Below are 26542 nucleotides of genomic sequence, written 5' to 3'. Positions count from 1 at the left end.
AATTTTTAATAAAATTCTTTTCATTTCGTGATCTTGATAACTTCAAAATCATTCCTGCAAAGTATTATAATTTTTAAAAATTAGTCAGCGACCACTTTAGTTGAAATATAATGGTTTGACCCATCCTTCAATTTCTCGCTATATATTACACAAATTGCCTCTACTTTCATTTTCTTAACCATTTTTATTTGGCGAAATTTTTTTTAGCAAAATAGTAGAAAAGGATAATAACCCTAAGATTTCCTGAATAATAAATTAAGCAATAAATGATGACTTTTGCTTCAAGCACGAACCGCAACGTATATATATATATAAATGTATATAAACGATTAACTCTTGGCGATCATTTTTATATATGTTGAATTTCATCGTTTTGCATGTTTGATGTGCGAAATGTTACATCCACTATATTTAAATGTGATTTTGTAGAAGAGAGCATTATAATATTGAAATTAGTACCGGTTTTCGTATATTTTCTGCCACACAAAATGAAACTGCGAATTTAGGATAAGATAATGCAGATATTTAAGAGAAACTCTATATTATATACGCATTCAAAATGAGGAATCTATAATGTCCCCTTAAAGGGTTATTGAAATAAATTTTGACTCAACTATAGAATTAAATTAAATTAAAATGAAATTTATATGAAACTTTAAAAAATCAAATGAATAGTCAACTTTTTTAGAAACAGTTTTTAAAAAGAAAAAATTAAAATTAAATGAACCAAAAGTTTTGAACTTTCAAATGAACTTAATTTTTTTTTTTTTTTTTTTGCAACTTCTTTAATAAGTACGAATTTTATTACAAAACAATTGATTTAAATATCTAAAAAGAAGTTATTTAATTTAAAATTTAATAACTGTTTAATTTACTGTTTTAATTTACATTACCATCATAATTTTTAATAATTTATAGATTGCAAAAAAAATTTATCGTTCAGGAACTTTTGGCTCTACAATTAATAAAAATATATATAGGGGAGAGTGACAAACAGTGGGACGCAGTTTAAACAGTAGGACACTTTAATTTTTTGAAAAACTACTTAAAGAAACTCGACCAAAATTTAAATGTAAATCATGTTTATGACAACACACTATCTCCAAAAATTTTAGCCACATTGATTCATTATTTACAAAGAAAATTGAAAAAAACTGTTTTTGAAGTTCCAGAGTAAATTTTTTCTTGAAATACAATGCTGATTTTTATATAAATAGGACAGTTTAAAAAAAAATTTTATTGTTACTTCGTTTACTTAAGTTTTTAAGTATAATATCCAATAATTTAAAATATTTTAAAATTTCACAAACAATTTTTATTTAAATAATTTCTTGCGATTGCTTAATTTAAACAGTGGGACACTGATTTTTGGCAACACTGATTATAAGTTGTGTCAGCTATACGCATGAGCATTTATACTTACACAGCGACTAAAAATGTGATTTTTTTATGCTAAAAAACAATAAAAAATTCAAAATTTATAATTAATATTCCAATTATTGTTCGACAACATTTAAAAAGTAACACTTGGTAAGAGAACGACTATTCAAATTTTTCTCCAAATTGTTTTTAAGTTATGACCAAATTATGACGCATGATCAGCAGTACTGTAAACGTGAAAAAAAATAATAGCAATTTTTTATATGATACTTGACATCGTATTATAAAAATGTAAAATATTATTAAATTATGAGTATTTTGCAACATTTGTTAACGTTATTTAATGCAAAAAATATATATTTACAAAGTTTGAAGCAGAATATTATTATTTAAATAATTATTCGGTACTTAATAATAGGTGTCCCACTGTTTAACACAAACCTTCAAAACAAGAAAAATGTATCAAGATTGAAAAACTTCAAATTTTTTTATTTAATCACAATGTAATCTTAATAGAATATGTGCATTATGTAGAAAAGAGTTCAAACTTTATGGCAATACCAAAAAGTCTTCAAAAATATATAAAATTGACATATTAATGTGTCTTTGAAAAAAAAGTGTCCCACTGTTTGTCACTCTCCCCTATATATATATATATATATATATATATATATATCACTTCTAGGTTGATAAAACGCAATTAATTAATGGTTAACTAAATATGAAAACTTAAGAGTGGATTATTTTTCCAACTAAAATCACAAAGACAATAAACCATAAAGTTTATACATTTAAGTTTTAAGACGCATCGTTATATCAAGGTCACTAATCTATTTATGCGTCGACTACGACTTGGCTATTGCTTCCTGGAGTAACAGAATTTGTTGACTTCATCGAATTCATGAATTCTTGACATTTAAGAAAGGTTTCTCAATCAAAAGTCGTTATAAAATCATCTTATGAGTATTCGATATTTTTATAAACAAGATCTTTGAATTGAATTAAATATGAAAAAAATGGATAAAACAAAAATATTAATAATTTGATACAAATTTTTTTTACTGATTTTAACAATATTTTTGAAAACTAAAATAAAAAAAACACAGTGTGACCAATGCAGCTATTTGTTCGATTATATTCTTCTCTTTTTCACAGATAATAAAATCGCGTGAGATTTTATCAGAGTTCATGGCCGTATAAATCGAAGTCTCAAAGAAGACTGTAAAAAATACTTAAAGTATATTATTAACTGACATGTGTGAAAATATATATAATACCAATATGCTTCACTAAACCAATTAAAAATTTTCTTTAATTAAATTTTTCATTTTTTCATCTATATAATTTTACTTAAAGTCTATTCAAACACTCTGATTGATGTACCCTCAATTATAATCTTTTATTTAACGTTTTTTTTTATCCAATGAATTATTATAAAATTTAACGACAAAATTCTAAACAATTTTTATTTATCTCTATAGCAAATGAATGCATCAATTTTGTCCAATTACTTTAACATATTTTATTCAATCAACAAGAGAAAATTATTCAATGTTATTGATTTTGTGTTTAATTTCTTAAATGTTTATAAAATAAAATATTAAAAGATTGAAAAGAGAAGAACAAAGACTTTTTGAATTTTTTCCATCTTATAATATTGTGTTAAGAAAAAGAAATTGTAATTGTCTTCTTCATAAAAAAGATATTGAACAATAAAAAAAAAAAAAAAAAAAAAAAATGACGGATATTGTGAAAAATTTTCTAAAATTTGAAAGCATCTCACAATTAAGAGCACATCTTTCTATGTATATAGTGACAAATATACTCATGTGATGTTGATCGCAATAAAACAAAATCATGTACGTGGCAGATAGATAACGAATATTACAGATAACAGGTAGAATATCCTATAATATATAATCGGAGAATATTTTTATGGAGTATTTTTTTAAATTGGTGTGCGAAATTTTTTACATTTTTATTATTGAAGAAGAAAAAAAAATTAAAATCGCAGAAATGATTAAAAATTTTTATTTGAACACTAAATTTGCGCAATCATCGAAAATAGAATTAATATCACACGCACTATTATTATTGTCTGCAGCTGTTTTTTATTGGTACAATATTTTAAGAACACAATGATATCGTCTTTATAGTCAGTTTAATTCAATTATTTATTAAATCAAGTTTCATATTAAAGAAAAAGTTACATTTGAACAAATTAAATATATAAAAATTCCCAAACTTCCTAATCAGTTTAATTATTATTATTAATTAATTTTTTATTTGAATAATAAATTATTTTTTGATTCAGTAAGACTAAATTTCTTTTAGATTAAGTAAAAAATGTATATTTTTATTCAATAAAATTGAATGTTTTTTTTGCATTATAAATATCGAACTTGTTTGTGCCAATTGGAAAAAGAATTATGCGAGGATAAACAAGAACCTTTTTGAGATTCCGTTCCCTTTGTTTTAAGACAATCATTATGGAATTTATATTAAACTGGAAAGCGGAAAATTTCAACGGGGGCATTGCTTCACTAATTGGCGCGATAGTTTGTACAATAATTAATTTGCCGAGAGCCAGACGGCAGTGGAATGAACTTTGAACTAAAGCATTCAAGAAACTTACGGGATAGAGAAGAAACGCACGCAGATCAATACCATAAACAATCTAACAAAAAGAATCGTAAATTTATAACCACTCATCTCTCGAAACACAATCGAGATTCAAAGTATCGTTGACCGAAAGGTTTCAATGGAAGGACCTCAACAATTTTTCTGTTTTCTTCTTTTTTTGTAATTCTATAATACTGAAAAATTATATATGATAAAAAATTTTAATAATTTAAATTACATTATTAAAATTAAAACTTTTAATTTTAATTAAAATTTTTAATTTAAAAATTTTAATTATTTTTTTTAAAGACACAATTTGGAATTAATTTTCTGCTTTTATTAACAAAAAAAATATATGTCCATTCTTCTTTACTATTTATATGACATTTGAATATTCCGTTTTTTTTTCAATGTCGACAAAAAAACTGCTCTGCGAAATGAGACATGAAAATTATTGATTAATTATAAAAACAATTTGCTAAATTGAAGGTGACGCAAAAAATATGAAGTTAGTTTTTAAAATTATAAACTTCACGAATTATGTAAATTGTTACAATACAGAATATTAATTTAATATAAACCTTATACAGACGTCTGTAAAACTCTTCAGCAGTTGAACAAATAAAATATATTACGTCTCTGATGATGATAATGATAGAGGTAAGACTGGCAAACATACTAATATAAAATTAACAAAGAAAAATCAGGCGTGAAGAACGTTATGACAAAAAATTATTTTTAACGACTGATTAATTAAAAGTAAATGAAAAAAACGTTATGGCAGAAAATTTAATTATATAATAATAGTTAATTATTAAAATTGAAAATTAGTTCAAATGAACGAAATTTATTTTTGGCTAAATATTTTAAAAAATTTATACACTATAATAAAAATTAATAATTAAGTAACAAATTTGATAAGATAAAAGTTTATTTTTTAATATTTAAAGCAAAATTTTATAATAAAATTCAGACCTAAACTAGTAGCAAAAAATACTTTGTTCATTTGAACGTTCAAAACTTTGGGGACATAATATATAATTGTAAACTGTAACAAGAAAAAAAAAGTGAAATTCGTGGACAAAAATAGTAAAGAGTAAATTTTGATTTTCAAGAAATAGTACCATATGAAAAGATGTGATGAGAAAATAGAATAATTTTCCCATATCGACTTTACAAATCTTACATCACTGTTCCAATTAGATAACTAGTATTTAATCAGCTACTTAACAATTGAGTAAACAATCATTCAACTTAAATTAATTAATATCATCCAGACACGAAAAATAAGAGATTATGCGAATATGTTTTAACAATCCCATCAGCATATTAAAAGGTACAGTGACCGGGTACTATCGTAGATAAGTGTATTTCATAATACACTGATGCATTAAACCTGATGTAAAGATACTGATTATGATGTCATATTTTTTGCTTCAGCTGATAGACTTTGATTTTTGAATTAACAGAAAAATAATGTAACGATAATAACAACTTAATAGAAAATATAACCTCAAACAGTTATTTTTAATGGGTTTTATATCTCCAAATATATACACATAAATAAATATCATAAACCAATATTACTCACTACATTGTTTGGATATTTATTTAATAGACATGTTTTACCTAATCTTTCTTCAAATTTGACAATCAATTTTTAGACAATATCACGTGACAATCGTTCCTTATATTACAAGTGTTTTCTTCTTTTTGTTATAATTAAATAAACATTTCAGAATATTTAGTTCTAAATGTAAATAAATGTTAAGAATTAAGAACTTATTTTAATTCATTCATTTAATTTATATAGGTACAAGAACAGGCAAACTTAAAAAAAAAGAAAAAAACTATGAGAATCTTATAGAAAATAAAAAATTTAGTGTTTTTCAATATATACATTCACACTGTAAAAAATAAATTTGTCTTATTTTACGGATTGAACTTGTAATTTTACCAAAATCTGTAACTGAACTTATTTCAAAGCAGTAAATATACAATAACTGATTTAAACTTTATACTTTTAAAGTAGCACATTCGTTATTTTCTGTAAATTTACTACTTTTAGAGTAGTACCAAATATTAACTACTTTCAATGTGACATAATTACTACCGTATTTGTAATTTTACAGTTTTTTGTAAAAATGCGAACATAACCTAGTCAATTTGCCACATTTAATTAAGTAAAATCACTGCTTTAAAAGAAGGTAATATTCGTTACTATTCTGAAAGTAGTAAATTTACAGAAAATTTTTTTTACAGTGCAAGTATGCATATATTTATGTCAGCCATATTGTATTGATATATTGCGGTGACAGATAAATTTGCAAAACTCGAATTAAACAGTGAGATTAGCTTATTAATTATATCAATAAATTATTTAAAGATGACAATTTATTAAAAAATTAACTTACCGGTAGAGAGTTTAGTGTTTTTCCCATTATATCTCCGATTCCTTTTCTCTGACTTGTTGCTCTTCAACAACATTTTACACGTCTTTTAACCACGTTTTCAACACACACCACCTACGCATCATACGTTAGCCATTTGTTTTTACCAAAAGTACACTTGTAAAAGCAGATCCAGTCAGACCAGTTTATGCAAGTTCTCCAGCTCGATGTTTCTGTTGCTTTCCATGTTTCTTTGGCTTGGAGCCATTATGATTGACGCAGCATTGAGACGTCACACTTTAAATACATATGTATGTATTTTGTTTAATTCTTGATTTTGCGCATTACATAATTGGTTAATTGTAACAATGAAACAAAATTTGTCATTGAAATTTATCACTCCCTTTTGTATTCTACATTGAAATTGGGAACCGGTGTTTTCATAACATGCTAGACCTGTTACACGTATAAATAAAATACACTTTTTCAAATAAGTTCACAAATTTCCGAAATTATACGTAATTTACTTTATATATATTTATTTTTATGTGAAACAACGTAGAGCATGTATTTTGCTGTAAGTCCGGTAAGTAAAGTGGAATAAAGGCGCGTTCATATGTTCAGGAGTAAATTTCCAACCAATCAGAAACTTTCAATCTAGCCGCCATCTTGAATAAGTGAAGAAAGTTTTCCAGTTCGTCCATGACGTCATTGTGTTCCAAAGAATTTGAAATTAAAAAATTTAGATTCAGTATTTTGAAAATTGTGTTTGAAACAAACATACTTCAGAACAAAACGATTATTTGTTTGAGAATGAAAAGAGATAATATTTATACAGCTAGAAAACGAGTAAGTTTGTTTAAATATACATATTATATATACATAGTTTAAAATATATAATTCCATATATGTTTGTTATTTACTTAAAGTCATTAAAGTCTAAGCTATTTGTAAAATGATTGCGATTAACCTCAAAATTATTGATGGGTTCCCAACAATTATAACAATTATTCTCATTTTCATACAATAATTTACTACTTGTTGTTCCGATAACCTTATGAAAAAACGGAAAAAACTAAAAATATAGAATAATATGGAACAACAAATTTTACTTTTAATTAATAAGTTTTTTCATATTATCGTAAGAAGACAAATAATTATTTTTCTCGAATATTTAAAACTTTAGACATTTTATAGAAAAAATGCAAATTAATATAAACAAAAATTTGTAAATTCAATATAATTTAGTTATATAAACTAAAATTAAATTAATGCAATTATTATCTAAAATAAACTTTAAAATGGAAGTTTAATTTTCAATTGTAAAAAGTCGTAACTTTTTGAATTGATGAATTTTCGAATAAAATAAAAATTGTGTGCCTGAAAGAGTGAAGATAATTATAAGTTTCAGGTAATAGTTTTTTTTTCAAACACGATGGTATGATAAACAAAAGAACAAATATTTTTATGAACGTGTATTTTATTAAGTTTTGGACTCTCGCATTAAACTTTTCATATCAACCTTTTTCCACTTAGTACGATACTGAAGCTCATTAAAAACCATACGAACAACGTTTAACCATTATTATAAATCATCACATATAAATATATGTATATTATAGACTTATATGGGCATTGCAAGTCAAAGACAATCATAACATACTTGTATGCCGGGTCATTATTAATACTTATAATTGTAATTTAGGCTTTGTAAATGATCACAACAACTATGCAACGTTACAAATTCAAAGATAATTTTACACAAGTGCCTTTTTTTCATCTTTAAATATCCAGCTTAAACAATATATTCAAAAGTAGCATGGAAGAATGTGAATAATTTGACACACATTAAGAACAAAAATTTGAAGACTAATAATACTTTGGTTTTTTTTCAAAATTTGATATAAAAAATAATCTAATGTGCAATACTTGTGTATATGCTGTCTTGAATCTTTACCATATGTTATTAATATATAGCCAAATAATAATTTTTATTTTTGAAAATCCTCTGGGGAGTTTCTCGTAGGCGTTGTTTTGTTATATATATATGTATATGAAACTGGAGATATATTTTTCTTCTTATATGTTATGATATATCTTCATCATGAAGTAACTTTTAAACGTTATTATCGTGATTAGAGATTGAGGAATTTTTTCTTTTCTTTTGGTCTTTATAAAACTCTTGAAAAAATGTGATACCTGAGCGCGTTTAAATTATATTCTAACACACTTCTTTTATCACTTACACGTTATTTCTTGGAAAGTGGTCCTTTAATATTCTAACCACGATATATTCCTTGTTTAAGAAACAATTCATTCCAATAATAGACAATTTGACAATTAGTAAAGTCATCACAGAAGCATTATAATATTAGTTTAATTGTTAGTTAGACTGCATATCATCAGTTTAATAAAGTTTTTTTTTTTCTTATTAGCGCAGTACAATTACAATGATCAAGTACAAAATGATTCGAAAGCCTAAGATGAAGCTCTATGAAGTATTTAATAATAATTACTGCGAATGCACATTTCGCGCGTGCAAATCGATGAAATATATTCATATAACTGCGTTAATAAATCTTATATGATATATTGTATAAATGTAGCGATGATAATCTATTATTAATTCTTAATGTTTTCTAATTGAGTTTCTCAGGGGGGTTTTCGTTTTTAAAAGATTTTTTTTCTCTTTTCCTTGTTCTATTTTTCACTTCTTCCTGATACACACCAATCAAATTTTGCTTTCAAAGCGAAATTTTATTAATATTTGTGCTGCCATCGCATTTATTTGTAAAAACAAAATGTAAGGAATTTAGCATTTTTATAATAGTAATTGTAAAAATAGAAGTTAAACTCTTTTGCTACTTGTGTCATACTATAAAATAATTTTAAGGCAACTTTTGCGAAAAGTGCTTTACCCGATTATCGGGCATCATTTTTTTTTTTAATATGCTATTTAAACATCTTTTCGTGTAATTTATAAATGAACTTTATTAATTTTTTTAGAACATTGTGTTGACAGGGTTCGGCTAAATTAGTTTTTTTTTCTTCTTTTTTTTTGGTTTGAAAACGCTAAGGCGGTGAAGAAAAACAAAAAGGAGGCAGTATCATTATCTGCAATTTTCTTGGAATGATAACTTAATATTATGTGCCGGACCACTAGATAAGTTTTTAACCAGAGCTAGCAATCTCGTTCTTTACAATTTCATTGTCCGCCTTCTTATTCTCCTCCCTGGCTGCTTTATTTTGTCTCACTATCTTGGCGCGTTCCTCCTGCAAAAATTATTACTATTATTGAATCATAAAATAAAATTCCAATATGTCCTTTATGGTATTTTCTTATTACATCAATTTGAGTGATATTTTTTTGAAGTTCAAAATTTATTATCAAATCTTGAGTTTAAAAAAAATTAATTTTACAACTACAGCTAAAATACAAAAAAAAAACAATATTTTTGAAGTAACAAAACTTTTTTAATTTAATTTAATTAAAATATTTGATTGAAAGTCAAATAAAATTTCAGTTTTAATTACTGAATTATAATAATAATTTAATGTAATTTAATAATTACATTTTACTTAAAAATTGAAAATTTCACTTCTCATTATAAAATTTCACTGATAAAAGTATAAAAATCAATTTATTTTAACCAATCAAAATTGTTTTCAATATCCAAGATTTTTTCTTGTCTGATTGTAATTATTTTTGACTGAATTTCGCAGTCTTGCATTAGTATTAAAGTATCAATAAATACAGAAAACAAAGTCCCTAGTTGATAAAATTGATAAGAGTGCAGCGAACTCAGAATGTAATAAAGTTCTGATTAATAAAAAAAAAGAATTACAAATATATAAACTAATAAAATGATGAAACATAAAATATAAAAACAATAATTCAGAAGTGTTTATAGAAATTAAATCATATAGTGTAATTGTTCGTAGAGAAAGAAATGCTTTTTTTCATTTTTTAAATAGATTTTTAAAATAGAAAAAGAACAAATGAAGTAAAAACTTACATGATTACGAAGTCTCTCTTTCGTTTCGCGTTCACGATTTTCACGTCGTTCACGAGCTTGGTCCAATTTTCCCTGAATTTGACTATCCAATTGCAAAACTTTTTCGTTCATACTTTTGCGCACGCGAGCCACTTGTTCTTCCTGAGAAATAACATTACATTGAAAATTTATTCCATCGACCTTCTCACGATTATATAATTATACAATTTTGTAAGAAAATTATTGTTATGTTTTAAATTATACAATAAAAAAATAAAATTCTAAAAAATCCTTTTTTTAAATTTAATGTCGCAAAAATTTACAAAAATTTTCTTTTATAAATTTCTCTTTTTTGATTTTTAATTATGTATTGGATATTTTTTAATTGTTTATTTTTTATTGGAAGTTAAAAAAGGAAATGAAAATAAAATTAGAATTAAATAGATATATAAAAAAAACTCACATGATCTTTTAAACGGTCCACCATTTTCTTCAGATTTTCATCTCGTTGAGCTGTAGCAGACTTTAATTTGTCCTCAAGCGCACTACGAACTTCTTCAGTTTGTTGATCCAAAGTCAATCGAGTCTTTTCAACGCTTTCCAACTATTTAAATTATTTCGTAAACATTGTTAGAATAAATAATCAATTTCATACATATAGAAAATTAGGATTTTTCATAAAAATTATTTAATTAATTTTTGTTTTATTAATTAAAAATAATAAATTTTCTTTACAAATAACGAGTAGAATATGAGAAATTGTTGGAAATTTATAAAAATTATTTATGAAAATTTACTTGTAAAGTAATAATAAAAAAAAATGGAGGTATCAAATTTAATTAAAAGATTGCTCAAATGTTGATTCAATAAATAATTAACATTTATATTATTCATGAAAAATCAATATTTTCGTTTAGAAATGATGAAATTAGTGTTGAAAATTCTAGAAAGTTACTTTTATTAAAAAAAAAAAGTTGTACGATAGAAAACTTATAATGGAAATTTCGATGTAGTTTATATGATTGAAGTTGCGAAAGGATAATTAACTTGTTTAATTAAACTTGAAGGAAACTCACATGATCCTTCAATTTGCTCTTTAACTCAGTGATGTGAGTTTCTCGATTTTCAACAGTGTGATTCATCTTGGCATCTAGTGATTCGCGGGTCGCCGCTATGAAAGCGGCACTCAACTCATCCTTTTTACGAGCAGCCTCTTCGATCTTGCTGAGGCGAGATGCCAAAACTGCAAGTTTATTAGCCTCTAAGGAGAGTCGTCTCTCTTCAGCAGCCTTTAATTTTTCCTGGATATTTATCTCCTGAGTTGGTGATGCTTGAGGTGGTGATGGCGCTCTCTTGGCAACCGTTGGTTCAGCCAGGATCACCTCGTATCTCAATCCACCCTTTGACTTCTCTTGGCATCGAATTTCAGTAGCTATGTTACATTTTAAAGAAAATTTCATTAGCAATTAGCGTCAAATTTCAACTTTTTTTTTAATTTATAAAACACAAAAAATACTATATAATTAAATATTCTAAAATTTATATGTTTATAAATATTTATACAATTTTTTTTTGATAAATTTCATTTTAGTAAGAATTTGTTAATAAATAATCAATTTAATTGAAATCTTACAGGATTATTTGAATATTATAAAAATTGTTTCGATATGTATATAATTCTTTAAATAAAAATAATTCACTTGATAAAATTGATACAAAATATATATAGCATTTTCAATATCGACTTATGTGAATTCTTAAAATAAATAATAAAGTATGAAAGTATTTTTGGAGGTACACGATATATCTGTTGCATGTCACTTCTTGACAAAGAAGATATAGAGTGCAGATACTTTCAACTTTGACATTTGAAAGTGAGACTGGAATAAAAAAATCGATAATTTTGCAGCTTTAGACATTATTAAACGTAGAAAGGAAACGGTATATTTGAGTATCGAAATTTTATCTCTAAAAGAATAAAAACATATAATGCAAGAAGATAGACAGGTCTAAACATGAGTCATAGTGTCTTGCGAAGGATCGATCTGCTCAGAACAATTGTCCCTAGGCGCCGCAACGTCTATCGCCGGTACACGCACCGGTAATACCGGCAGACTGGTGCCAGTTTTATTAGTTTTTGTTATCAACTTTAGACTTACTTGATATAAAATAACAAAAAATTAATCCACTCTTTTTTTTGCATTTTATAATTAGATTAACAATCCAATTTTTTAAATTCAACATTTTCTCCTAAAAATGTTTACTATCAATGCCAGCTAATTAAACAGGTACTCACTGATAAATTTGACTTTTTTTGGTTGTTTAGTTCGGGGCTTTCCCTTTCCGTTCGTTTTCTTCATTGGTGCCGAACCCCTTCTTTGTCCCGCTTTGACAATAAATTAATAATTAAATAATTAACGACGAAATTTTTTTTTCATTCGAGACAAACATTACAAAGTGAAATATGTAGAAATGTAATGATTTACATTTTACAAATTTTTTTTTTGAATTTCCTTTGTAACAAGCTTTCTTCTTAATGTTTTGAAAACGATGCTGTTTAATTATGTTTTAGTTTAATTATAGTAAATATATAATTAATCAAAGAATTATTATTATTATTATTATTATTATTATTCTTTTTATGATGAAATAATAATTCCACATCAAATAAATAAATATGAATAAATTATGGCACATTTTAATTTTTACATATTAAGATCATTTTTTGGTGCATTTTCCCAAATTTGCGGAGAATATTTACATATGTAGAATCACGTGACCTAATAAACACATGACTTTCAGTTTAAAACCCGAAAAATTTCGATTTTTTTTTCAAATTAGAAAAATAATTATGATGCTGAAGTCCACAATGTTTATAATCATTATAAAACAAATTATTCTTTAAAACGGAAAATTATAAAAAAAATGTTAACAAAGTATTTTTTATAATTTTTTGATCAATAAACATTGCAAGAAATAAATAAAATAATAAATAATATCTAAATTAATAAAAATTGTTACCTATTTAAAAAAAAATAAATTTTGATCAATAAACATTGCAAAAAATATATTTAAATGAGCCAAAAGTTTTGAACGTTTAAATGAACAAAATATTTTTTTCAATCTATAAATTATTAAAAATTATAATGTCAATGTAAAATAAAACAGTAAATTAAACAAATATTAAATTAATAACTTCTTTTTAGATATTTAAAACAATATTTTGTAATAAAATTCGTATTTAAAGAAGTTACAAAAAAAAATTTTGTTCATTTGAACGTTCAAAACTTTTGGCTCATATATTTGAGCCAAAAATTCATAGAATTTTTCAATCACAAAAAAATTTTTCTTTAAAATTCGTTGATCAAAAACGTGAACAGCATCGTAAAAAAAGCCTTCATCCGTTCTCGAGTTTATTAAGATACGGATACCAGTTAAAATTAATAAAAGAAAAAAATATAACTTATAAAAAAAAAACAATATTTAAAAAGAACTTCATTTTAATAATTTACAAAAGAATTCAGTTTTAATTTTGATAATCTTTAATCTGAAAAATACCATAATTCAAAATTTTAAAGAAATTTAATAGTTTTTACAAATTTTAATTATAAAAATTTTTATTAAAAAATTGTTAAAAAATCTTGAATTTTTACAATGATATTTAGATTACACAAAAATTTTATTTTTAATTTCAAAAACTTATAGTTAAAATTTTAAAAAAAATCGAAATTTAAATTGTAAGAAAATCTATTCTAATTGTTTAAAAAAAAACCCCCATATTTAAATTGAAGTGCATGAAAATGAAAAACTTTTATTCTCAGAATAAAAAAAATAAAGTTCAGTAGCCATCTTGGGCCGCACCCAAAAATGTGAATCGTGCCGGTTATAAACACGTGTTCGGAAATGCACTTTTTTTTAATCAAAATATTCCACAAGTGGTCAAAACTATTATTTCAAAAGTAATTAATAAATCTTGTAATTAACTATATACTTGATTTTAGAGTATAAATAAATTTGAATTAATTTACATGAAAATCATACTTGATTATCTACATATTAGACTGTCACGTTTTGATAGATTACAAGATATATATGTTCTGTACATAGTTAAAACTAGAAAAAACTTTAAAATTGAAGTAATTTATTGAACTGCAGTAACCAAGACAATGCTATATACGGATCGATTAGCATATTGCGACTGCATGGGCAAATGAATTTCTGATACGAAAATTCTATATCTTTAATTTAAAAGGGTGCCTTACCAGTTCTCAATTGATATTAATTAATCAGTTTCCCACATTAATTAAATATTTCATTTTTCCTCATTCTTGACATGCATGCAATAATTTTCATCAAAATTCTGATTTCAGTATCGACTCTAATAATATTGTTTTTATTCTGATTAACTTTAAAGTTTATTTTAATTGTTTAAAATAAATTTATTATAATTTAAGAATATCAAAAATTTAATTTTTATTTTATTTTAACTTGTCTTTAAATTTATCTAAGGATTAATTATCTTCTTCATTGTATTTAATTTATTTTATTATTGAGGTTACTATTTTTCAAATAAAAATATATTACAGAAAATTTTTTAAAAATTTAAATTTAAACTAAAGTTTGAAAAAATTTTCAAGCATAAAGAAATATAAAATTTTAAAAACATGAAAGTTATTGATTAAAAAGTAGCAAAATATTTTTTTCATTCAAAAGAAATAATTTCATAAAAGTCAAAAGAGTATTTATGAAAATTTATTCAAGTCCATTGCAGCAAAGGTGATAATTCAAATTACTTTTGCATAAATATTGAACAACTATGTATTATAAATAACAGAATTGAAATTGTACCAAAATAAGTTTTCGGACCGTAATTTAGAAATTTATTACACTCGTAATGTAAAGTTTCGGTGAAATTTTAATAGCAAAGTTGATGCAATCGACCATGAATATTTATTTCTCCATATCCGCAACCTAAACTCACAGGCTATCGATCTTTTTTCGGTTAAATGACTTTTGCTGCCTTCAACTTGGACGTATTATAAGATCACTATCTTTCGCCATTTCGCAGAACCCCTCAGAAAATTAAAAGTAATTAACGGAATTAAATCATTCAGCATGCGTGATTATTAATTGTCCGGAAGGAGAATATAATTAAAATCGATTCTAGATTTTGAGATCTTATCGCTTAGTCTTTTGAAATTAAACTAACATTTCAAAAGCGTAATTTATATCAATTTTTTTTTTAAATAAAAGATATAAAACAAGTGCATTTTATATTTTAAATTGCTCCCTTATAATTATCTGTAAATAAATTAACCTTCCACAATTTCTTTTTAAAAATTGTTTTTCAATTAAGAACTGGTATTTAAGCTGAAAATATCAAGTAAAATGATACTTTTTAAACAATTTAAAATAATTGTGAAAAAAATTTAAAAAAAGCTGCCACTTATTTCAAAAAACTTGGTGAAAATCGAAATTTTCCTTTCAAAGGTTATAAAAGATAAAATACTATATAAAAAATTTAATTTTTTTTAAAGCAAACATTGCAACGTGCTTTATTTAAAATTACGAAAGCTTGTTCGAAGGAAATTGTTTGTTTCTAAGGAATGAGGCAAGTAGAAGCAAAAGGGTGCAAATTTTTTTTTTCTTTTTTGTGGAAAACTCACCTACGAGACCCATTGGTGCTTTGCAACCATGACAAAAGCATTGCAAAACGGAGTCACGTACGAGACCAATCAACATCTTGATTTTTTTTTTTTGTTTTTTTTTAAAATAAAAAGGAGCAAAGAGTTAAAATGATTTTATTATTTCGAGACTTTTGGAAGTTGTTGACGAGATAAGTCGCTGATGAGAATCAGAAAACGAGATGAGGAAATGGAGTTTAGATATGGTTTACCTGGGGCGGTGGCTGGAAGGCGACTAAAGACCGTAAAAGACGAGTAATCCCAACGGTGCGCCACGACGCGGCGCCGAGTTTCGCTCAATATCCACCCTCTACCCCACTAGGAATCAGGATCTTCAATACATAACCATTCAAAATACACTCTGGTTAAATTTAATACCTTTGTATATACGAAATATTTCTTGCCGGCTTGTCACTAAGCACGTGCGAATTTTGCATTCTCATAGAAAATCCCGTTTCCGGTAAAATGTTCATTTCATTGCGATTAACCCTTCGTTAACGCGGGAAGCACGATAATATTCTCTGAAAATCTATATTAGTCAAAATTTTCAATGGATCAAAATTTTTTAAATCCGGTTTTTTTTATATTTAGCTGAATTTTATAAAGTATCATTTTCATAGAATTCTTATTTATTTAATTAAATTTTTATTAAACAAAATCACACTGAAAAAAGAATTTAAAGTCTACTTTATAATACTACAATTTCTGCATCGTTACCAATAAAATGCAATTGTTTCTGTAACAAAGGCAATTTTTGATTTTTTACTAACAAGATTAAAAAGGCATATTATTTTTTTTTTAATGACTTACATTTATTTGTTACCTCAGTAACCAGGCAAATATTCTCTTCTTTTATTCAGAAACAAATGCATTACTTTGGTAACGCGACAAAAATTGTTTTAAAGAATTGATTAAAATATCTTTATTTTCAGAGTAAGATTTCTACAAATTTTTTATTTCAAACTTTCATTAGTTCTTTATGACTTCTAGACCCTAATTGCACCAATTTTCATGATATATCAAAAACGGTTTAAAAAAAATTACAATTCGATTAAATAAATTAATTTGATAAAATTAAAATTCTTTTAAATGGAAATTCGATCTAATGAAAATTTTGTTAAATGCAAATAATTTAATTAAAGTAAAATTTAGTTAAATCAAAATTCTTTCAAAACCAATTTGGTTAAATGAAAATTTGATCAAAATGTAAATTCTATAGAATATATGGGCAAACCCACGAAACTTTTAACTTTCAAGAAAAAAAAATTATATAATTTAGCAAATAAAAATGATACACAAAGTTTTAATTCAAAATAATTCAGATTTTTAAGTGTTCGATTCGAGAATCACAAAAGCCCATATGCAAATTTGGTTAAATTAAAATTGTTTTAACCGAAAATTCTGCCAAACAACAATTTAACATTTAACAATGAAAATTGTGTCAAAATTTGGTTAAAAAAAATTTTGATTAATTGAAAATACGGTTAAATGCAAATTTTTTTGAATAACAATTTGATTAAATAAACCGAGAATTTTTATGTCAGTAAAATTTCTCTATAACGAAATTTTCATTAAATACTATTTTTATATTTAATCGAATTGTCTTTTAAAAGAATTTCTATTAATTGAATTATCGTTTAATTGAGGGAAATTCATTTGGCAAACATTTCTCATAGTTTTGTTATTTCATTTTAAATATTGAATAATATTTTTGAATATTCTCAAATAATTCAAGTACATTCTTCGTACAATAAAAAACTTAGTGTTTGAAAAAAAAAATGTCAAGAAAATGCGAAAAATATTACAAAACAGTGAAAACTGGTGAAAATGAATTTTATATTTCTATGTCAAATTAAATGGAAAAGCTGCATTAAAAAGCGGGAGTGAAAAGTTTATTAAAACAGAAACTCGCTGATCTTCAAATTGAGTTTCGTGGTGAAAATCTTGAAATGAAAGGCTTTCCTTTTATTTTATGGGACGTTTCACCCAATACAGATAAATCTTCTTTTTTTTTGTTTGTATATATGTAGCTGGACAATCGGGTTACCCCACGCATTTCAAAGACCCTGTTCTTCAACATTCTGTATATAGTCATGTAGACTAAAAGTAAAGTACACGAACTTGAATCAAATTGAACATATTCAACTTCAAGAATGCATATAGTCTCTATGAGAAAATTCTTTTCATTATTGCGAAATGTCGGTCAGCAGCAGAGGAATTTTCACAAAAAGAGAGTTATTTCATTTTCCTTGAAGGGAAAGTTCAAATATCCAACCGTCTAATGTCATTTTTTTAAATTTATTTACTGAAATAATTGTTTTCTTTAAATGATTTTTTAAATTTTCATCTTATAATTTGCTTTTTCCATTTAAATTCTTCATTTAATTAAAAATAGATCATTATTGAAGATGATTTGAATGAAAAATCGAAACGTTTAATCGTGAAAATTAGTTTTCAAGTTAATTTTCAATTTGAATGATAAACCCATTATCAAGTTTGAAATTGGCAGCTGTTGACAGTAAGATTATAAAATACCTTTACTTGGCTTCGAGTTTCTTCGAGGACAAGAATCGAGGGCTCTGACCTCTCACAGACTTCTTTCTTTTGAATTAAGGGTGCGTACACATATTTACCAAAATACTTCACGTATACACTACCGTTAAATTGCGGCAATTTTCAGTCTCAAAATACTAAACAGCAAAATAATCAATTTTTTAAATAATAAAAAAACTCACCCTCATCTTTTCCAATCATTTCCACCTGTGTAGCCATTGTCTTTTTAATCTAAAATAAATATAACATAAATATCAGTAATTAAAATTTTATTATATGTAATTAATAATTATTAAATTGATTATTGCTTATTATTTAATGATTAATTTTGATCATTAATTCATAATTAATTAATATTAAGTTATTTATTTAAGTTTTCTAAATTTTGCTTATTCATCAATTGTTTGTAAAAGGATTTTCAATTCTTATTTTTTGTTAAAAAAAGATTATAAGTAAATAAGTTAATAAAAAAATGGAGTTAGTAAAATAATGAATGAAGAAGGATAATTATTAATATTTAAGATAGAATAAATATAAATTTTTAAAAATTACTGAATAATTTTTACTCTAGATTAAATTGTAAATATAAAATTAATATAATATTCAAGTTATGATTTACCAATTTTTTTGTGTTTAAATATCCATTAAATTATTTTTACTTCTTAAAAAATAATACTTAAATAATAAAAAAAATAAAAATAAAATAAATAAATAAATTTAATATTTGCAAACTTTTTATAAAATGTTTATTCTTTAAGTATTTTTCAAAAAAATTGCCAACAGATAAATATAATTTAAAAACATTTATTTTATTCTCCAACTATAGGTAGTAACAAAAGGTAGATTAAGTATATTTTAATATAATATATCCTATATTATAGGATCAAAATACATTGTTTTGTTCCTGGAAGTAGCACAGATAAAGAATCAAGGAATAACATAATAATAAGAAAGTAAACTTATTTTTTCTGATTAAAATTCCTCTAATTAAAAAAAAAGAATTTTTTAAATTTAAGAAACTTTAAGAAACTTTATTATTTTTAAAAAATGAACCGTTTATATCTTTTAACAAGTGGAAACATCTGCTGTGATAAAGAAAAGGGCTTTTTTTTTTTTTACTGTCTGACTGTAGCTAAAGTTGTCATTCCAGTTCATTCTTTATTCCAATATTTTTTCTAAAATGTTTTATAGAATTTAACCTTATTATTTTAGGAATTTGTTGTTTTCTTTTTTTTAAGTTATCATATAAGAAAAAAATCCTATTTCTTTTCATTCATAAAAAAATAAGTTGCCTTAATAATTATTATGAATAAAATTGTCAAAACTTTGAAAACAAAAAGTTAAACAGTTGTAAACAAAAAATTTTATTTATCAAAAGAAAATATTTGAATGAATGCAATTTCTTTTCAAGATACAAAAAAATTACTGGAAATTTTAAACATTATTTTTTTAACAGAAATTCCTTTGTGAGGAATTTACCTTTCTTTGTCCGCGAATTTGACGGCGTCCTCACATATATGCATCTCGTTATAAAATGTAAACATTGTGTATAGCAAACACGAAAACAAAGGATTTCACTTACCTGTGAGAAAGTTGTTTTAGTTATAAAAGACTTCAACAGATTATTTGATTATTAGATTTTCCAATGATTAGTTTAGATGTATATTCGAAGTATAACAATTCACTGACACGTTCTGTATAAACTTAACGAAAGACGAGTTGTGAAGCTGTTGCTCGCTTTTATGCAGCAGTCGTTTTATAACGTGGTGCTAGTATAGCATTCGTATATAGGGACTGTTTGTACACATTGATACCCCTATTTCATTAACAGTACACACACATATGCAACCGAACGAGCCACCTGAATGAAGAATTGCTTTGATTGGCTGACCGAATCATTCGCATGTCGTTTATTGGCTTGTTTAAATTTGAAAATTTACCAAGAAAAGAGGTTATTTTACGATTATAATTAATAAGTAATGAAAAAATATTATTTTTCTATTTTCAAAATTTTGTTATACTTGTTCTTTTAATGATAAAATTAATTTTACTTGTATTTATTAAACAAATATTATAAATATAGATATATTTATGAATATAAAAACTGTTGCTACGCAGGATTTTTTTGTTTCAAATTTTCGTTTAATACAAATATCTTTCTTTTTATTTGTCAAGAATTATAATAAATTAAAGAATTTCAGTTACTTATATTTATTAAAGTGGGAAAAAATTACTTTTTAAAAATTTTTGTTTCAAAAGTTTTATAATAATTATTTATCTGTTATGTAAATAAACCTTTTTACCTATTAATTTTAATTTTTGTTTTGGTACAATCTTCTTTATTAATTAAATTTAAATTACCTAAAGGATATTCCAAATTTTTTTTCTTTGTTTAACGGTTCTTCAATAATAAATAAAAATACAAGTTCCACCTCGATGATTCATTGTAACGTCTCATTTGTAACAAAAGTCGCGGTTATCGTTCTTTCAATTATAGTTTAAATGCGTGGGAAGAAAAGAACGTTGTTCAGGAACAAAGTGTTATCTCTAAAAGGTAAAGGCGGCAGTAACAGGTTTTCAATAAAGATTAAGCTCAAATGTCACCCCAAATTTCCAATGCTTTTCAAAATTTCTTACTTTAAGCACTCGACTATATTAATTAGAAATAAATTTATTAATAAAAATTAAATATTTTTACGAATTCAATATAAAAATCTATTATTTTGAACTTTATTTTTGATTATTAAATTAAATATCTATCAGATAGATACTTTTTTTTTCATTAACTGTTCAATACTTTTTTTAATTCTATAAAAGTTTATAGAGATTATTTAATAACATTGAATTATATAGGTATATATATACACTAATTTTATAACAAAATTTGAATCTTTGTCAAAATATCAAGGTGTTCGCGAAATTTCGTTTTCAAAATTCTCTGACTCAAAAATTTTAGAAATTTTCTTGGATTTTAATTATTTAAAGTAGTGAAATTTTCATATTTAATTGGTGGTTTTTTTTTAAAAAAAGAAAAATTCTCTTATTTTTCCGTGATTTCTAGTTTTTACCTGTTTTTTCTATAAAGCGCAAACATATTTATTATCAGGATGTCCAGAAAGAAATACAAAAAAAATTCCCTGACATTTTTCAATCTTTTTTTAAATAAATATTTAATATTAAAAAAATGAAAATTATCAAATATTAAAGTATTTTTGAGATAATAAAAAACATTTTATTTATTAGCATTATAAACTTTTTCTTGGAACTGAAAAATTTTAAAAATTCATAAAAATGTTCATTTTTGGCAAATTTTTAAAAAGTTTCCTGACTTAATTAAATTCCCTGACCGCTGGACACCCTGATTATATTAAAAATAAAAATTTGAATTATGTAAGTATATTGCATTTAAAAGAAATGATAATTGCGAGATCTGAATTATAGAACGAAATCTATTAACTTTTTTAATTTTACCCGTGCATTTAAGTCTAAAAAAATGATAAGAAGCGTAAAGAAGAAGAATTTAAAAGTCTTATTTTACAATATTTTTTATTTTTTCTCTTGAAAAACATGATTATTCTCTCATCATCTTTTCCTTCTGTCTAGCCAACTTCTTCTTGCTCAACTTCTTCTTTGATGGTTCTTCTTCGGTTGCCTTGGCTACGACATCTTCCTTTTCAGTAAGAATCACTTCAATGTGGCAGGGAGAACTCATATAGGCTATAAACAAAACAAAAATTCATTTAGTTAATTAAACCAATTTATTATAGAAACTTTAGGAAAAGACGAAAAATTCAACATTTTTACACTAGAATCTCAATTATCTCAAGCAACTAGGACCATATTTAACTTGGAAAATAGAAATTTCAAATATTTTTATATAATAAAATTAATGTTGAACAATATAACTTTATACATATAATTTTATTTGTGTATTAATAAAATCAACACACACACTTGTTTCTTTTTTTAAAATAGATTTTGATCTCTACGTAGGCCTTCATCTGTGTTTATTTTATTTGCTTGAAAATTTATTTTTTTTACAATGAGAAAATGATTTGTTGAAATGTAGTAAAAACATATTTTTTAAAAAGATATAATTTAAATTGTATGTATATTAAATAATTCTGTTACATATTTCTTTTTATGATTCATTAAAATTACGATATTTTTTTATTTAAAATTTGTTTTACACTTTAAGAAATAATTTTGTATTACTGTTATATTCATATTTTATTCGACTATTATTATTATTTCCGAGATAATTAAGAGTTTAGTTACGTTAAAAAAAATATATTTTACTACATATGAATAAATCATATTTTATTACATTGTTAAATAAATACATTTTTTATATATGGATGAAAATCAAATAAGCACTTATGAAGATCCACGTAGATTGTAAAACGTTAGCAAATAAAAAAAGGAAAATATAAATTTTTAAATTTAAATTAATTTATTTTAATAAAATTAAAAATTTAAATTCTACATTAAATTAGATTAAGGGTCAGTTTCACCAACTCCGGTTAAAAGTTAATCAGCGATTAAATCCTTAACCGACCAATCATGAGTGGTTAAATTGGCTTTAATCGCTGATTAACTTTTAACCTGAGTTGGTGAAACTGTCTCTAAAAAGGTAAAATATTTCGGATAGTTAAAGTTCTACTGTAACACAAATTCAATAAGTTAAACAAAATTCATTGAATATAAATACATTAATAATAAAAATAAATATTTTATTGCAAAATTTAGACAAAACATTAAAAAAAATTCCTTCAATTTTTCAAAAACCTTAAAGAGGAAAGATTTATATTTCCATTTGTAATATTTTAATTCCTTGTCCAAGAGAAAAACGAGTTTTCTAAATTAAATTACTTTAAGTATTGTTAAAAGTCGATAAAAATTGAAAATACTTACGATTAATACGTCCGTGAGCTCTGTAAGTTCTTCTTCGTAGACAAGGTGCATGATTCACTTGAATGTGTTCAATCACCAATCTATCAACCTCCAAACCTCTAAGATCTGCATTGCTTTCTGCATTTTTCAACAACTGCAGCAAAAATTCTGCTGATTTCTTTGGCCATCTACCTGTGAAAATATAAACAAATATTATAAGAAAATTTTTATGAATTACTGTGTATAACAACTTATATAAATTAATAATACTATTCGTATTACAAATATTACTTTTTTAAAAGAAAAACTTTAATTTAAAGTCAAAATAAACCAATTAAATATTAAGATTTATTTTAATTTTTAATATATTATTTAAAATAAAAGGCAAAATCTTATTAAATTTAATTAATTTGTATTAAAAGAAATTTTATTTATAATATTTGAAAATTTTACCTTGTGTAGTGCCAAATTGTTTTGCTTGAGCACATCTACCGACTCCACCATTGAATCGTCGGAAAGGAACACATTCTTTGTGTTCAACAACATTTTTCAGATATTTTTGTGCTCTACGCAATGACATGCTCTTAATAGCACGGGCCGTTTCATGAGTGTTCTAAAAATAAACATTTAATTATTTAATAATAATTTTGTATAAATTCAATAAAAATTTGTCGAATGTTGGACCGAATTTCCAGCCTTTTCCCCGTTAATAAAATTAAAATTCTGTTTATTGTTTAAATAAATATAATATATCTAACCACACAATACTTTCTATTGTGGTAAAACTTGTCAATTTTATGTGATTAAAATTTTCCTCATATTGTTAAATGTAGGTAAATTTTGAAAAAATTTGAAATAAATAGTTATACTACCTCAAGACACACATTTTTTATACTTTGGAAAATAACTGCTGGTAATAACTATTAGAAATTTTGCAAAAAAAAAAAAAAAAACAAACAGTATTTTAATTACTTTTTAACCATACATATCATAAAAATTCAACAATGATTTCATTATAAAAAAATAAAGAAAGATTCAAACAAAAAAAATTAAACGCTCCATGCAAATTGTTTCAAAATAAATTATTAAACAAACCCACAAGTATTGATTTTAACGCTAGGATTGTATTCAATTTTTAAGTGTAAACATTCTTAGTTTCATGTTCCATATTTTTTAAATAAACCAATTAAACAAATGTAAAAGATTCTGAAAAAGGTAAAATTTGTTAAAAAGTGAAAATTATTTTAGTGAAGGTCAAAGGTTTAAGAATAAAATGCATATGAAGCTAACATGTTTTATAACAATCAATCTATCTATCTGTAATATAATTGGAAACGTCAATATTAAATTTTTGATATAATTTAATGAATATGAATAAAAGGTAAAATTGAAATTTCACAAAAAGCACATGCATTAAAGTTCCGTTTTCGTTGACAGTACCCATATTTAGTTTCGTATTTTGAGGTTAAGTTTTATTTTTTTCAACATTTCACTTACCTTAAAATGAACACGAAGATTCGATCCTCGAGCTTTGCAGGATTTTACCGGGTTGGCAGGTTCATGAGAGTACCTCCCCATTGTGATCTAAAAGTAAAATCAGAAAAAACTATCTTTATTTTAATGTAATATACAGAAGACTTTGATGCCGATTGACACGCGCGTTCACTATCTCGAATCTCCTTGCTTATTATTAGAAAACCACTAAATTTTCCTATTATTCGAATGCTTAGGCGTTAGAGATTCGAAAAATGAGACGACTTTTAAAAAATATACCACTATTTTTACGATTAAAATGGATTTTTAATTTATAACACTCAAAACTAGTACCTTCTCAAGAGCGAGTTTACGTGGAAAAGAGAGAACCGGAAGAACTAACCGCCTTCAAGACACAGTGTGACCAACCGCGAAATTTAAATGATTTCAAATACAATACTTTTTTAAAAATAACGATATAAATAAGTTTTAATTTATATTTTTTAAATTTGTTTAATAAATTCGCTAAAGTTATTTTTATTATTTTTTAATAAGTTTTTATTATTCTGAAGGAAATTGAATTTGGTTTCCCTTATTTTTATGGGAGAATTTGTGAAGTATTAAAATTTTTGTCGGCTTTGACATATAGCAAATAGAATAGAAACTCGCTCACGTGTAGTAGAACATTCGTAATGTGAAACTTCTATTTGGTGAAACCAGGGTTGCGCAGTTAACCGTAATTCGGAATTTTTTAAAAAATATAATATGCGTCAGAAGCGTATAAAATGTAAAAAATTAAGTAAAGATTAAAAAGAAATTATGCTGCCATTGTAGACCGCAGGCCGACGGAGATCGTTGTATATGCGCAAGCAGGCAGGTAGGCAGTAGAGCTGTGACTGTACCTTAAGGGCAGGTCAAAATCGATTCGATTTTCCCATTGAAGCTCTATGTAAAAATTGCAACGACTTTGACCTACCCTTAATGCTTCTATACTTTAGTCCACGAATGAAATAGTGTGAACGTACCTTAAATGCTCCGTCGCAGTTAAGGTACACTTTTGGCCGTATATACCTAAACTTTTCTCTCCTTGTCTTACGCACGTGTTGCCATGGAGATGCTTGCTTTTCACCGAACGGTCAATACGTGGAACAGACAAAATGCTGAATGGCAAGTTGTCGAACGGACAAAATATCAATTCGCAAATATGTCGAATGGACAAAATATCGAACAGACAAAATCGAAAAGCCAATACGTCGACCGAACAAAATGTCGTAAAGCCAATATATTGAATGGACAAAATGTCGAAAAGCCAATATATCGAATGGACAAAATGTCAAAAAGCCAATACGTCGAACGGACATAATGTCAAAATGCCAAGACGTCGAACAGCCAATTCGTCGAATGGACAAAATGTCGAATATTTTTGTTAAAGTGAGTATAATTATACTTAATTCAACAAATATATTCGACATTTTGTCCGTTCGACGTCTTGGCTTTTCGACATTTCGTCCATTCGACGTATTGTCTGTTCGACATTTTGTCCGTTCGACGT

General features: G+C 25.0%; 3 protein-coding genes across 5 annotated transcripts in view; all 3 read right to left on the bottom strand.

Annotated features, from left to right (window-relative positions):
* Positions 1-6838, bottom strand: part of LOC127278689 (nuclear factor of activated T-cells 5-like) — a 49093-nt gene extending 42255 nt beyond the window's left edge. Inside the window, exon 1 of the mRNA XM_051300510.1 lies at positions 6417-6838. Within this exon, the coding sequence (XP_051156467.1) occupies positions 6417-6489 (73 nt within the window). The 5' untranslated portion in view covers positions 6490-6838. The remainder of the gene's footprint in view (positions 1-6416) is intronic.
* Positions 6839-7852: 1014 nt separating this feature from the next.
* On the bottom strand, positions 7853-20446 carry LOC127278691 (uncharacterized). Of its 2 annotated transcripts, none has more exons than XM_051300513.1 (6): positions 20207-20446; positions 18807-18855; positions 11464-11819; positions 10851-10991; positions 10409-10549; positions 7853-9665 (listed from the first exon to the last, which is right to left on the bottom strand). In XM_051300513.1, the coding sequence occupies exons 2-6, from the start codon at positions 18841-18843 to the stop codon at positions 9564-9566; spliced, it is 777 nt and encodes a 258-aa protein (XP_051156470.1). In that variant the 5' UTR covers positions 18844-18855; positions 20207-20446; the 3' UTR covers positions 7853-9563. The 2 variants fall into 2 exon arrangements, with proteins under 2 accessions (XP_051156470.1, XP_051156469.1); XM_051300512.1 differs by lacking the exons at positions 18807-18855; positions 20207-20446 and adding exons at positions 12684-12773; positions 16054-16317.
* A 1705-nt stretch (positions 20447-22151) lies between these two features.
* LOC127278696 (60S ribosomal protein L17) lies at positions 22152-25491 on the bottom strand. 2 transcript variants are annotated; one of them, XM_051300518.1, is made up of 5 exons: positions 25345-25491; positions 25015-25101; positions 23971-24130; positions 23539-23709; positions 22152-22341 (listed from the first exon to the last, which is right to left on the bottom strand). In XM_051300518.1, exons 2-5 carry the CDS (start codon positions 25093-25095, stop codon positions 22196-22198), a joined length of 558 nt encoding a protein of 185 aa, XP_051156475.1. In that variant the 5' UTR covers positions 25096-25101; positions 25345-25491; the 3' UTR covers positions 22152-22195. The 2 variants fall into 2 exon arrangements, with proteins under 2 accessions (XP_051156475.1, XP_051156476.1); XM_051300519.1 differs by lacking the exon at positions 25345-25491 and adding an exon at positions 25291-25314.
* Positions 25492-26542: the final 1051 nt, after the last annotated feature.

The sequence above is a fragment of the Leptopilina boulardi genome, unplaced genomic scaffold (genome assembly GCF_019393585.1).
Source record: "Leptopilina boulardi isolate dan_hultmark-lab unplaced genomic scaffold, ZJU_Lbou_2.1 LbouV2_210, whole genome shotgun sequence".
In the NCBI taxonomy this organism is placed as follows: domain Eukaryota; kingdom Metazoa; phylum Arthropoda; class Insecta; order Hymenoptera; family Figitidae; genus Leptopilina; species Leptopilina boulardi.
Note: the sequence above shows the minus strand (reverse complement) of the source record. Positions and strands in the feature narration are given on the sequence as shown.